This window comes from Sprattus sprattus (genome assembly GCF_963457725.1).
Source record: "Sprattus sprattus genome assembly, chromosome: 11".
In the NCBI taxonomy this organism is placed as follows: Eukaryota; Metazoa; Chordata; class Actinopteri; order Clupeiformes; family Clupeidae; genus Sprattus; species Sprattus sprattus.
In genome coordinates, this window is record NC_137909.1 from 5,626,574 (window position 1) to 5,642,288 (window position 15,715).

Genomic DNA, 15,715 nt, shown 5'->3' on the forward strand with positions numbered 1-15,715 from the left:
GACGATCTGTATGAAATGTGTTTGTTAATAGCTTCTATACGCCAGTATTAGCTGCTGAATTTTAATTGGCCATAGGTAACCATTTCGTTGTGTAGCACATCATATTCATATAAGCATATCAAATGTCCACATTTTTGCTTAAGTGGTTCCTGAGATATTTTTATACATGTACAAAATGTAACAAAATATGGTGTGTGGTAGTGATGCAGCTTTTGTGAACTTTGAACCTTTACATCACAAGATATTGGCAAGAATCGACAAGATATTGGCTAGTGAACCGCTAGATTTTTGCATTGAACATTGTGCATTAGGTAGCGCTACTCCACAAATGAGTCATAATGAGCAAGGGCCTTGCGCCTACTAGACTTGCCATAAAGAATGTATACGTTTTGGTGACACAGCTGTCAAGCTTTTGCCCAAAAAGTAATTTGAGCCTATCCCGTTTCAGGGGGTGCAAGCACAAAGGGACAAGCCCACCTATGGGCACCACCACGTGGGGCTCCTATCATGGCAAGTTTCATGTGGATTGGTGAAGTCTAAGTATATGATATCGTCAACCATTGTGGATATGAACCCTGACTTTGTGAAATCTACTCGAGAACATGCTGATGCTGATGCAGTTGAGGGGCCCTGGCACCCCCATGCCTATGCCCACCTGAGCAAGAGGGATAGGAGAGGGAGGAAGTAGGGAGATTTCTCTCGGCTGGGCAGCTTTGTGTTAACACTCCATTTGGGGTTGTCTGAGCAGGCTCTTACGTTTGCATTTAAAGATGAGGTCATTCCCCCCTGCCAGCTCTCACTGGGAGTCACACCACCATTTCAGCCCACGCTGTCTATTGTGGCTGCTGACAATGAAACAGTCACTTTATGGAGCCACAAAGAGCAAAATGACAGTGACAGACTGAGTAGTTTCAGCTCTTTAGTATCCCATATTCAATCCACTTCATGGTCTGTTTTGGCGATGCAAAAGGCCTTGAAATGGATGAAAGCAGACAGACAAAGGGAGAGAAAAACACAGATCTAAAACATTGTTTGGTTCTGATGAAAGGTAAAGGCAAATTAGGTCAATCTAATCACAAACCTTCACCCTAATGCGGAATTTAAACCATAACCAAGAACAAGCTGTGACTTATAACCAGGCACGCTAACCTTTACAGATTAACACACAGACATTTACAACACAGCTGCTGGCATGGATGGGAGACTAAGTTGCCAAGCTAAGTAGCTAGTCCGTGAGACTGACGCAGAGCAATAACCTCTGTTCCAGGGTCTGTTGCTAGGGCAGCGGCACACACAACATGTTGCTATGTGTGTGGGAGTGGTTCCTGGTGATGTGGACAGAGTTTCTGACACGCCAGTGAAATGGTGTGATAGAGTTTGGCCAGTTTCAGGCAAGATGGAGTTGGATTATTGGTTTCGTAAAAAAAAAGAAAAAAAGAAAAATGGATGTCAGAAAAGCCAAGACGGAACCATAAGCCACGAGTTATGTAACTCTTGAATAAATCAACATGAGTTTTACACAGACTGAACTTCCTGTGAGCTTTGTATTTTATTTGAGGTGCCAAAGGCACACGGATGCTTTGTTTCAGGTTTAACTGAACTGAGCAGATAGGAGAGAAGTACGGAGGAGTTGGCGGAGTGGGATGGGTCAGGCCCAGTGAGCTGGATGTGTAGGTCTCTCTCTCTCTCTCTCTCTCCCTCTCTCTCTCTCCCTCTCTCTCTCTCTCTCCCAGCTCCACACTGGCCCTAATCACGGTGGATTGCCATGCTACAAGCTCATCCTGGCCTCTGGGTTTCTCCCAGGCACAATAGCTCAGGCTTTGTGGTAAGGGAGGGAAGGCCAGAGAACAATAAACAAAATGTACTATCCCCCCAACTCTTACAAAACCGCCCCAACCAGACCACCACTTAACATTCTGTACTGGCTTAAAATAGGGCCCTGCTGGGAAACTAAATAAGAGAAATGCAACATAAATGACATTATTATCATAATTAAGGGAGCCACAGTTTTTCCTCCTCATTGTCGTTTCATTGTGCAGAGACTTTTCCTCTGCTGTGTGTTTGGCAGGTTTCTGACCACCACAGAAACCTCAGTTCAAACCGTGCAGACCGGCGCCTGGCGCGATGTTCTCTGCCATCATTAGTGTGTTTTTATGTGCATGTGTGCCAGCATGATGTTGTGTGAATGAAAGAATGTGTGTGTGTGTGTGTGTGTGTGTGTGTGTGTGTGTGTGTGTGTGTGTGTGTGTGTGTCTGTGTGTGTGTGTGTAAGGATGCATACACTGTGCATGTACAGGCCTCTGTGTCGTAGTGTCTATGGTGTATGAGTGTGCAAGACTTACCTGATGATGCGCTGGGCGGCGTACTGATGCAGACAGCGGAACTGGGCTGACATGTTGGCCAGGGCGGCCAGACAGTTGGTGTGGAGATATTTATCCTGCAAGGCAAAAGCACCACATGTCAAAACTGTACAACAGTACAGTCTGACCAACATAACTATCATTTCTCTCCAGAGGGAGCTCCTTACCCTGGTCCGGGTCATGTTAAACTGGATGGTCCGGATCACCACCAGAATCAGTAAACTGCCCAACGAGATCTCCGTCAAGGTGCGTTCTGTGTACCAGGTAATGTTCTTTAATACCTGTGAAACAAACAGAGCAAGAGTTACATTTAATGGGAAAGGAGGCATTGAAACATGAAAGTTGTACTTCAGAGCAGTCCAGCCCTATGGAAAAACAAGACCACACTGTACTCCCTATGGTAAGTCTCTCCACAACCAAGTGGGGCTCCTGTGCATCTACAATAACCTTTTCTGAGTATGACCTTTTAACAGCAGCATTTATGGACATTAACAGATCAAGTCCGTACAACATGAGTTGAGTACACACTCATAAAATGAAGTGTAGTGGCATTTCAGAGGTCAGTGACTCCTAAGCAGCACTCACCATTTGATGGAGGTTAATGGGTGATCATAAGTGAGAGACAGACTGAGAGGAACAGTGACGCTCGGGCGACACTGGGTGGAGAGAGAGACGCTCTGACTTAAACAATCCTTTAGGCCTAATTAACAGTAAAAACCGATCCATGAAAATATCCTATCAAAACATTCTAAAAACAGAAACAAGACAAAGAAAACACTCTCACCAAGAAGAACTGGAGTATGGAGGGGGAGTGTGTTGCATACACTACAACATGAAGAGATACTGAGGCAAGGTCAGCGGCCTGAGGGTGTAGTGACTTACTGGGCAAAGAGCATTGTGAACACGCACACACACACACACACACACATGTCTGTACAATACTCCTACACACAGTGCCATGTGTACCAAAACCTACGTTTGTTTGTGCAAAACGTGAAAAGTGTGGAACAACAATAGCCATATCCATAATATTTACTGCTGAGTGTCTTGCTAAAATGTCAATGGTATCTTTATGAGTTCTAGTAGCGCTTAGCACACAGTGCTAAAAACACAGTGCTGCTGGCAGGTAATTAAGACATGGATCTCTGTGTGTTTTGCCAAAATGAGCATATACTGGCTACTCAGGACAGGAGGCACCAGCACAGGAGGAAAGAGAAGGATGGAAATAGTCACTACCCCCACTGAGGTGAATATTTAATAACAACTGATTTCTCTGGCTGTCCACAGAGAACCCCTGGAGAGTCTCCCACTCTCGCACCACGCATAGATAAGCAGAGACATATTTACGGTTACTAAATACTTAGCCAGACAACAAAACAGAAGCAGGCAAAAAAGCAAATCAAAACACATCTGACAAAAATGTAGTCACATCTATGTCACTCTGACCTAGCTCTTTTTAGACAATACGCGGCGACGTTAGCTGCTGACAGACATAACTTGAGTCAGGCTACAGCTATTCTATAACCATGACCACAGACAGCGTCCCATATCTGTGTGGAGAGGGAGGTGTCCCAGAGGACACGTGGTACGTGCCTACTGAAACAAGAGGGGCATCGTCTGCACCCGCCAGACTGGAGCTTAGTCTGAGGATCTGACTGCTGCAAAAACATCAACATATCCAGGAACAGGGCCGTGACCGGTGTTAAAATAAGTGACGTCTCCTCTCCCTTCCTCTTCCTCTCCTTATCTTTCCTCTAATGCCATCTCATCTTACAGTAGTTACATTCCTGCACTTTTTATGTAAAGTAGTATTTATTGTTTGGATAAAATAGTTTTATTGCTTTATCTATGGATAAAAGCGACTGCTTAATGATTAAATGTAATGTAAATGCTCTAGCCTGTCTCTAGAGCGTTGAAATAGCTTTGAGTATGCAGCATGGTAATTAAGCCATTAACGTATTTGTTAGCTAATTACATTCGTCAATTCAAATCTTAAATGTTTCATGCTGTATACTTGTTTTTAATGTTGTTTTAATGAACAATAATATGCAAAACACAAAATGAATTAAATATCCCAACCTCACCATGACCATGGTCCATACAGTAGCCTGTACTCCAGATGTGGTAGGAGCCTACCGTTTGAGTGTTCCAACAGATTATGTCATGACAATCATTGCTTTTGTCTAACCGAATACATTATATTGGCAACCTGCTGCCTACATGCCTCCAAAAATGGAAATGCTTGACTCCAAAGTATCACAACTCTCACATACCACACACACTAAATAAAGTCCAGCCAACGGGCTAAACTGATTTATACATACAGGGGAAAAAACGTTCAGTTATACAACTATTCAGTTGTATTTCGGTTCAAATATATTTGAATGTAATAGGTAAAATTGGAGCTCCATAGATGAATGCATTCCCTGTGTGATTTCATCAGGAACTCTTACTGTGAAACATAAGCCAATCACTTCCTGTAACCTGAGTTCATCTGGACTACTTCCTGTGCTGGCCAACACAACTCAATATCACCTATTGTTCACTCACTCAGTGTGGACACATGTGTCCAATTTCCGATTTCAGTCCGATTTAAATTGGATATTGGACACATGTGTCTCCCCAGAACTAGATTAATTGTGTCCGACTTGAGTCCGACTGGACTCCGATGTAAACCCCTGGACACACGATTCGATTCCGCTGGTAATTGGACTGGGCGCGCATGTGTCTCTCGTATCTGATTCAAATTGGACAACAACAACTTTTGCACGTGCTTGAGATCGTGCCCACAGACATATACATGCATCATATATAATGTATATGATATGATAAACGCTGCTAGACGCTCAGTTCTTGTGCTCCCTCTCATTCACGTTGAAATACTGAAAGCGAAACTGAAACTTAGAAACTGGAACGCAACTGTTTGGGACAGAACGTGCTAATTCAGTGAACAAATATTTTCATATTACTTTTCCACCCGTTGTTAGTCATGTAATCCATTCATATCGATGTGAATCAATCAATACTAATACAACTTTAACTGTGGTGTGTTTTTGTTTCATTTCACAACGTATTTACTGTATAATCAACGGTTTTGTTTAATTTCACATCGTATTTACTGTATAATCAACGGTAGCAGATGTAAACATTCCGCATTTGATTTGAACTGATCTAGTTTTGTCACTTCCATGTGCTTTGAGATAGAGCAGTTAACCCCCCATGGAGACCCCATGGAGAGAATCGGATAGGATCGGAGTGCTGCCATCATGTGCCCGCACTGACTTACTCCTCTTATGCTGTCCGCTCTACATGCCAGCTCTCTCCATGTGGAGTCATGGCTCCTGCACCAAACTCTTACAGCAGCGAGCACAGCTAAGCGGGTAAACAAGTTAACTTAATGTTAGTGTGAACAGCTGCTATATAAGTCTGCTAGTTAACTTGTAATCAGCAGGAGCAACAGAGCTAACCCTGCAAGGAGAGCAGAAGGAGTAGTCAGTCTTCCAGCCTGCATTCGGAACACAGCTTCAACAAACAAACTGACCTCCTTCTAGTTTGGCTCATTACAAACATCAGACTCGCCAGCCAACGAAACAGCACATCAAGGAACCCCTTTCCTTTCATGGACTGGTAAGATTAACTAGGCACATCGAGCTTGCTAGCTAGCATAAATCGTTACAAGGCTACACAGTGGACTGCTCAATGTTTGTCTAGCTTCATTTATTTATTTGGTTTCTTCACTGAACATCACTGTTGAGATGTTTTTGTTCATGGTTAGGTTACTGAGGTAGCTGGCTTTGCCACACTACTACATTGATTTTAGTTACCAGTCGCAAGGGTTTTGCATGCAAACTACCAATTCCGCTCTCCTAACCTAATTGGCTGTGCCTGTAGAGAGAGGAACGAGTATGAGCCAGGCCATGGGAAGTTCAGACGTCAAAAACGGAGTGCTAGGAGATCATGAAGACAGTCGAGCCTCAGAGAGACAGCTCATTGTCCATCTAAATCCAGAACACACATCATTTAAACACAGACTAGCACTTTCATGGAAATAGAAAAGAAAATAATCAATCAGGAGGCCCTTCAAAGTGAAACCATGTGTAAATATACCTATAAAAAGTAAATGGGAACGTGACCTGGGAATGCCCATCTCCGAGTCACAATGGAATGCAGCACTTAGAAAGAGCACCACAAGTTCAAAATGTGTTAGATACAAATTGATCCAGCTAAAAATAATCCATAGAGCCTACATGACTCCAGAAACAGTGAATAAAATAGACCCTTCTGTGTCAAATAAGTGCTGGCATGGTTGCGGCTCGGTGGGGACACTGGCACATATGTTGTGGAATTGTCCTGCTGTTAAGCAATTTTGGCAGGACATTGTTAATATCTTGAACTTAACGTTTAATATATGGATTACCCCTTGCCCAATTGTGTGCCTGCTTGGAAATGGGATAGAAGGATTACAAGCAAGGAAAACACAACATGTACTGTCTCTAGCATTCCTAGTGGCAAAGCGGACTATTCTCTTGAATTGGAAAGAACGCAAGAACAACTGCTTTAACATGGACCACTGGAAAAATGAGTTTATGGACATACTTGCCATGGAGCAGGCTGCCCTAATTCTGGACCCAACGGAGAGGCCTGGTGACACTCAGGGCCCTTTGGACTTTGTGAGGACTCAAATGATATAAAACCCCAAGTAAGAACACTGCAGCACCCCCCGCCCCCCCCTCCTTTTGTTTTTGTGTCTGTGAAAGTATGTGTCTGTGTATAAAAGTAAAACATTTAAATAAAAAAAATAAAAAAATCAGGAGGCCCTTCAAAATGACAAGTGACCCTGAACATCAAACAATTATGATTATGATTTTATGATTATGAAGGGGCCTAAAAATCACTTACTCAATGTCCTGGTTGAATAATTCTTCCACAAATTGCTTACAATCACATATTTCCCATTCCACACTACAGCAAAATAGATCTTTTGAAAACCAAAAGAGCCCATCAGGACATTTTAGAACAGGAAGATGACCCCATTTTACTCCTCCCTTCCCTTGCCCTACTCCTCTTTGTGCTTGCTCAAGGCTGTGCAGGCTCTAGGCTCAGTAAAGCGCCTAGAGACGATTTCAACTGTTACTGGCGTTATATAGATGGAATACAATGAAATGAAATACAGACAGCAATGGTGAGAGTGTGTGTACGTGTGCATATGGTTGTGAATACATACCACTTCGTGGATAGAGCGGTTGAATGAGTCCTCCTCAGTGAGGATGAGGAGGATGATGAGGGCCATGTACACATGGTGGGAGTTTCTGTCCTCCACATGGTAGAGGATCTCTAAAATAGGTATGACCTGTGGGAAGAAGAGTAGCCAGCAATATATTTCATATGGGAATGAATTTTTTAAGCTCCAAAATTATTACATTTAATAAACAGATTCACAAACAGGCATCGTATTTGTGTCTGTACAACATTATGAAACTCATCACTTTAAACCATGTTGTGAGAATTGAACTTCCATGTATGCCTTTTCCCAAGACCACGTCTTATTTTGGTTCTTGGAAATGTAGATTCAGTACTCCAGACAACATACTTATCTTGTTGACAGTTGCTTTGAGTGGCTGTTTACTGATGTCGGTGATAGGTTAAATACGATGACTAAAGGCACTATTTTAAGGCCAAGGCAGAAAAAGAAGCGTACGCAGACATAAAACCTTCAAGAATGGAAAACAAGAATACTCAAAATAAACTGTGTAAACTGAAGAAGTCCAAGCCATGCTATACATCTATTTACAGGATGGGATTGAGACTATAACAGTATACATTACTTAAACTACTACTAAACTAGGCTGTTTGCATGTGTAAAGACTAATAGAGCTTGACAGTACATTTGATTGGCTTTGCCATAAGAATGTTATATTTTGCGAGAGTGGTTTTACAAATATCCATTGTAATTCACTGCATACACTGTATCATGATCTGCTATAACACGTTGCATTCCATATGGTCTGTGAGATTATCCACTGGCTTGACGTATATCAACTCAAACAGTCCAATCTGTGATGAAGCAGAGAAGAAAGGGGGAAAAAAGCTTCCTCTTCAGGGGTAGGAAGTCTGCCATTGTCCTTATCCAGAATCCCCCAGTCTTCAGCCTGGTCTCATGTCATGGACAAACCAGCATACATGACCCACTTCAGCCCATAGCCATTTACTGGCCCTCTACTCTACCTGACCCCCACTCTCAGCCCATAGCCATATACTGGCCCTCTTCCTGGCCCCGACACTCAGATCAGGCCACACAGTTCACCTGGCCAGTGAGGCGTTATTTAATGATGCTAATCATTTCTTCATGAGAGAGGCAGAGATTCATTTGTAGGACAGGACACCTACCCCTCTCTTGACAGGACACCTACCCCTCCCTGGACAGGACACCTACCCCTTCCTGGACAGGACACCTACCCCTTCCTGGACAGGACACCTACCCCTTCCTGGACAGGACACCTACCCCTCCCTGGACAGGACACCTACCCCTCCCTGGACAGGACACCTACCCCTCCCTCGGATCGGCAGATATGAAAGGCTCGCGGATATGAGGTGGAGGGAGTGTTTCCTTTAACAGAGGGGTAGAGAAGAAAGGCCGGTGTGGAGGTGGGGTTGAGTACGCGTGTTCTCACCAGGTTCTCCATGTCTGTGCGGGACAACATGTAGGTTCTCATGTTCTGATTCTGGTGCAGGAGTGTGTAGAGCAGCAGTGTGGCCTGGTCGGACTTCTGCTGCTCACAAAGCGCCGTGTACAGACTGTTGAAGTTGATCTGGAAGGTGTGGGGCTGTGGTGACGGGATGGACGACGTGTCTACAACAAAACACAAACACGCATAATCAGAACACTTCATTTTTCAATCAGGGCATGCCGCTAATGTGTGTGTTTGTTGTGTATGTACAAGGACAAGAGCTGTCTGTGAATGCAAACATAAACATAGATGAAACTATGGGAGATCCAGGGGACTCACCTTGTGTGTTTTTGAAGCACGTGACCGCTTGCCTGTAGCCGTTAGGGTGGTCTGGACCGTCGGTCAGATTAGCGAGCACGAGCAGAAGGAGCAGGCTCTGATTGGACAGCGGCAGAGGGTTCTGTTCCTGGTCCAGCCCAGGTTTGCTCCCGGCTCCACCCAGTGTGAACACAGTCCACAGGCCGCCTGGGAGAAACACACACACAGTGTTGAGATATTTTTCACATTGTAAAGTAAGATACTAATGCCGGTGGTTTAATTAACATTGAGAATAAAGTGTGCTTAAATACATAGAAACTGGAAAAGATGATGGAGGGAGAGGGGGCTTCCCTAGAACGGGTGGGCAGGCATGTACAGCCAGAGTGGCTGAGCTCTCCTGATCACTAAACCTACACTGACTCTCTTTACTGAAGTTGATCCAGGCTCTGATTAAGAGAGGGGGACACCACTGAGTTAGGGCTCAGTGCATCTACAGCTCCATCTAGAGGGCATTAAACAACAGTTTTGCCAGGGCCCACTAAATGTGTGTGTGTGTGTGTGTGTGTGTGTGTGGTTTGAGTCTGACGTCTGTCTCCATTCCTAATGACCTGCGGCTGGCCGTGGAGACCCAGTGTCCAGAAGACTCAGCGTTCCCGGATAAACAGACGGCATTTAAAGAAAGTCCAGCATCAGCAGCGCCAGGCTCAGGGTCCCTTCGACTGTGGTCAAAGTGTGTGTGTGTGTGTGTGTGTGTGTGTGTGTGTGTGTGTGTGTGTGTGTGTGTGTGTGTGTATTATATAATGATGCAGGCTGTGGTCAGCGGAGCACAGTGGAGATAAGGGAGACTGACCTCTGATCTTTTCCCCTCACCAGCACCAGTCAATTGAATACAGCTCTACACACCAACATACAGCCATGAACACTTCCTGACTGGCCCCGTCACTCACTCACTTTCTCTTCCCACACTCACTCTCACACACTCACACACTCGCACACACACACACACACACACACACACACACACACACACACAGTCTTTGTCTGGCTCCCTTCCTATGACTTAACACAAAAACTAAATGCCGTCTCTGCACTGTTTGAAACCCAGGCCAGTGCAACACTAACCCACAACGAGACATGAGGACCACAGCTAAATCCCTCCCAGCTTCCTCCTCTTTGAACGGTCATACTCCCACTGAGTGACTGGGGCCCCGCCAGCCTGGTGGCTGCAGATGTAGGATGCCATCAGCATTCATTAATATTGCCCAACGGGACTCACAGGGCACTCTGCCGCCCACAAACCATAACAAACAGTCACCCTACCTGCTTACAACACATCAGTTTTAGGACACAATCAGTTTTAGGACACAATCAGTTTTAGGACACAATCAGTTTTAGGACACAATCACATAACATGAATGTTACATTCAGAATTGGGCACCGATTCCTCTCCAAAACTATCAAGACTGAAGGCTTTTCCCTAGGAGAGGAATGTGAGAGAGGTCCTCCCCTATAGTACTGTTAGAAATGTTAGAGAGCCCAAGTGGACAGTCAGACAGATCTACAGGGGCATATGCAGCAGTGCTGTTTTTAGCCTGTTTTATGTCACATAATGTGCCATCTTCCACTCAGCAGTATAGCCTGGCACAGGCCACCCTATGGTAGAATAACATCCTGATGACGTCATGGTTCACAGTAATCCTCCTCGCTCCTTCTCTCTCTTTCTCTCTCACCCTCCCTCCTTTTCTATCTCTCTCTGCACCTCCTTCTCTCTCTCACCCTCCCTCCCTCCTTCTCTCTATATCTCTCTCTCTGCACCTCCTTCTCTCTCACTCACCCTCCCTCCGTCCGTCCCTTCCTCTCTCTCTCTCTCTCTCTCTCTCACCCTCTTTCTCACCCTCTTTCTCACCCTCCCTCCCTCCCTCCCTCCTTCCATATGCTGGCTGGAGCCATGCAGAGTTGATTATTAATAGCTGGCGCTCTGAACCAGAGCACAGACAGGTATCCTGAATATGTGTGTGTAATGGCAGTGAGAGGAAGAATGATTATGATTTTCCTTGGTTGTCATTAATTCAGCGGCGCGAGACAGATAACGGTAAGAGGGCACGCTGACTTATCGCCATGGTGACAGCACCCATGCCAGGTCACAAGCTCTGTCTGATGATGGAGAGGCAGAAAGTGTACGCCGGGGAGGGAGGGAGGGGAGGGGGGCAGGCTGTCTCTCTCTGGCGCTGATCGATGCAAATTCAGCACTGGCTCGTTTGACAGTGGGTGAAGTCAGAATGTGATTAGCCAGTTGTTCTGTGTTGAAAGATGAACTGTGATGGGCCAGCGAGCCTTCAGCTGAGGCTGGAGGAGGAGGAGGGCCAGAGCGGAGCCTTCCAGAGAGCGCCCAGGACCCAAGAGGAGGAGCAGGACGAGCTGGAGCAGGAGCCAGGGACACTGACCTTCACTGGTTTACATAAACTGAGTGCACAGACATGCCCACACAGGCGACATGATGTCTGTCCACTCATCCTAGACTAAAGCTCTCAAACAGCCCCTCTCCCCTTTTCACCCAGACATGCACACACTCACAAACTAAATACGCACAAGAACAAGTCCCCCTCACACACACACACACACACACACACACACACACACACACACACACACACACACACACACACACAAACTATATACACACAAGAACAAGTCCCCCTCACACACACACAAACTATATACACTAGGGGTGGGAAAAAAAATCGATTATTCGATTTTTCTCGATTCTCTCTAAAACGATTCTCTCTCGATTCAGAAAAGTTCATAATCGATTTTGTAAAAAAAAAACAAAAAAAAAAAACATCCATTTTATGTTGAAATGCAAGCTGCATCGATTATTGGATTGTTCATAGAAAGTCAATATTGTGACAAGGAAAAGCTTTTTCTCTAATAAAAAATAGAGAAGGTAATTCATCTGTTGATTTTCTTTAATTATCAAACACAAAGTAGGAAGTGTAGCAAAGAATCTGAGTAGCAAACTCGAATGTTTTAAAAGTCGAAATGGATTGATAATCGTTTTATCGGTTTAGAATTGATAACCGTTTTTTACACATCCATTTTATGTTGAAATGCAATTATCGATTGATTATCGATTATCAATTCGAAACCGATAAAACGATTATCGATGCATTTCGGCTATTAAATCATTTGAGTTTGCAACTCAGAGTCTTAAATCACTTCCTACTTTGTGTTTGATAATTAAAGAAAATCAACAGATGAATTACCTTCTCTATTTGCTTTATTAGAGAAAAAGCTTTTAATGGTCACAATTTTGACTTTATATGAGCAATGCAATAGTCGATGCAGCTTGCATTTCAACATAAAATGGATGTGTTTTTTTTTTTATTACAAAATCGATTTAAAATCGATAATCGATTTAAAATCGAATCGTTGACCTCTGAATCGATTTCGAATCGAATCGTGTGGTGCCAAGAGATTCCCACCCCTAATACTCACAAGAACAAGTCCCCCTCACACGCACACACACACACAAACTATATACACACAAGAACAAGTCCCCCTCACACACACACAAACTATATCCGCACAATAACAAGTCCCCCTCACACACACACAAACTATATACGCACAATAACAAATCCCCCTCACACACACAAACTCACACACACACACACACACACAAACTATATACGCACAAGAACAAGTCCCCCTCACACACACACAAACTATATACACACAAGAACAAGTCCCCCTCACACACACACAAACTATATCCGCACAATAACAAGTCCCCCTCACAGACACACAAACTATATACACACAATAACAAATCCCCCTCACACACACACAAACTCACACACACACACACACACACACACAAACTATATACGCACAAGAACAAGTCCCCCTCACACACACACAAACTATATACACACAAGAACAAGTCCCCCTCACACACACACAGACATACAAAAAAATCTCTAGATAGGTGGCTCAGACACCTCGCAATCCTCTCAGACGTATTTTTCAGTTACAATAATGTTTTTTTTTTTTTTTTTTTACATTGTACAGTCTATTTCTCTGTAACTTTAAAAAAATCTAAGCCAAAAAAATTCGAACAAACTAATTTTAGGTACAAATACGAACATCAACAGAGTTTGGTCCATCTGGCCATCTTTTTTTTTTTTAGAGCTTCGCGCTCTTGAGACGTGGCCATAAAAGCGATCTGATTGGCTAGAGCCGGTGCTGTCGTGTTTGCATGAAAGGCAATTTGATTGGCTGACACATGCGTTGCCTCTCGAAAAGTTGAACATTTTTAAACTCTTGCCGCAAGCAACGCATGCAACGCAATGGAACCCAACGGAACCCAACGCAGCCACAATTCAGTTCGGCAACAGATGACGTCACCCCATTCAAAGTGAATGGGGATCCGTCAACCTTGACACATAAGTAGTCAGACCCTTCGCTATCACATTTAAAATTGAGCTCAGATGCCTCCCATTTCTCTTGATCATCATGAGATGTTGATTGGAGTCCACCTGAGGTAAATTCAATTGTTTGGACAGGATTTGGAAAGGCACACACCTTGCTATATAATGTCTCACAGCTGGCAATGCATATCAGGGCAAAAACCAAGCCTTGAAGTGGAAAGAACTGCCTGCAGAGCTCAGATACAGGATTGTGCCAAGGCACAAGTCTGGTGAAGGCTACACAAACTCTGCTGCACTGAATGGTCCCAAGAGCAGAGTGGCCTCCATAGTTCTTCAATGAAAGAAGTTTGGAGCAACCAGGACTCTTGAGCTGGTCTCCCAGCCAAACTGAGCAATCGGTGTAAAAAGGCCTTGGTAATAGAGGCGACCACAAACTGGATGGTCCCTCAGGATGAGCTCCAGAGATCCTGTGTGGAGATGGGAGAAACGTCCAAAAGAACAACCTTCAATGCCACAAAGCCCAGATCAGTGGAGTGTTGTAGAGTGTCCAGACGGAAACCTCTCCTCAGTGAAAGACAGGAGAGACCAATTGAAGTTTGCAGAAAAACACCTAAAGGTCACTTAGACTGTGAGAAACCATATTCTTTGGTCTGATAACCTAGATTGAACTGTTTGGCCTCAATTCTACATGTCATGTCCAGAGGAAACCAGACACTGCCATCACTTGCCCTATACCATCCCAACGGTTAATTATGGCGGTGGCAGCATCATGCTGTTGGGCTGTTTTTCACCAGCAGGGAGTGGGTGACTGCCCCGTTCAGCTTTCCCTCAACCCTGACCAAAGTACAGAGATATCCTTTAACCTGGTCCACAGCACTCAGGATTTCAGGCTGGGCCGAAGGTTCGAATAGGACAAAGACCCCTACGCACACAGCAAAGACAACGCAGGATCGGATTTGGCACAACACTGTGAATGTCCTTAAGTGGCCCAGTTGGAGCTCATACTGAAGGGCTGAATCCAATCGAACCTCTCTGGATAGACCTGAAAATGGCTGTTTACTGATGGTCCCATCCAACCGGACAGCTTAAGGGGATCTGCAGAGAAGAATGGCAGAAAATCCCCAAACTGAGGTGTGCAAAGCTTATCACTTCACATCTAAGAAGACCTGAGGCTGTAAATGCTGCCAAAGGTGCCTCAACTAAGTGTTGTGTAAATGGTCAGAATACTTTGATTTCAGTTGTTCCTTTTTAATACATTTGTTTTTGCTTCATCATGGGGTATTGAGCACAGATAGATATATTTAAATAATTTTCGCATAAGGCTTCAACGTCACAAAATGTGAAAAAAGTGACAGGGTCTGAATACTTTCTGAAAGCATTGTAAATGTGTGTGATGAGGGGTGGACCTGTGCGTGTGTGCCTGACAGAGAGCCATAGCCTGTTGTCGGGGCATAGCTCACAGCACAGGGCTGCCAATGACAACATGGCTCTGATTCAGGACAGGAAGCGGAGTTATGGTTGAGGGAAAAATGCTGAGGAGGAATGGCCAAGTCAGGGACTGCAGCACTTCCTGCACTGTGACTATACACAGTAGAGAAAGAGGGAGAGGCAGAGAGAGAGAGAGAGAAATAGAAGGAAATGGAAACAGAAAAAGAGCTGGAGAGAGCCAGTGAGAAAAGGGGGGGGGGGGGGGCAAGGCAGAGTAAAATGCATAAGAGTGAGAAATGAAGCATAGGAGAGGAGGAGTGGGGAAAGTGCTTGGGGCTGTGGCGTCTTTCTGTTCCGATCCTCTCATTCAGGTCTTGCTTGTACTCTCCAGTAGAATGCAACACACCCTCTTCCTGTGCATGGGGTCAGACACGGGGCAAGAGGCGCTCCGAGCAGGCCGCTCAACTGCAGGATTTATGAGTGTGTGATGGTATGAAGACAGCCAGGACGG

At 44.6% G+C, this 15,715-nt stretch overlaps 1 protein-coding gene across 2 annotated transcripts in view; it reads right to left on the bottom strand.

Annotated features, from left to right (window-relative positions):
• The window catches only part of dym (dymeclin), an 82,909-nt gene that overhangs the window by 32,380 nt on the left and 34,814 nt on the right, over positions 1-15,715 (bottom strand). For both annotated transcript variants that reach the window (XM_080847199.1, XM_080847198.1), the window contains exons 9-13: positions 9,368-9,553; positions 9,032-9,210; positions 7,585-7,710; positions 2,528-2,641; positions 2,343-2,437 (exon numbers count right to left, since the gene is read on the bottom strand). In XM_080847199.1, the coding sequence (XP_080703325.1) occupies positions 2,343-2,437; positions 2,528-2,641; positions 7,585-7,710; positions 9,032-9,210; positions 9,368-9,553 (700 nt within the window). The remainder of the gene's footprint in view (positions 1-2,342; positions 2,438-2,527; positions 2,642-7,584; positions 7,711-9,031; positions 9,211-9,367; positions 9,554-15,715) is intronic.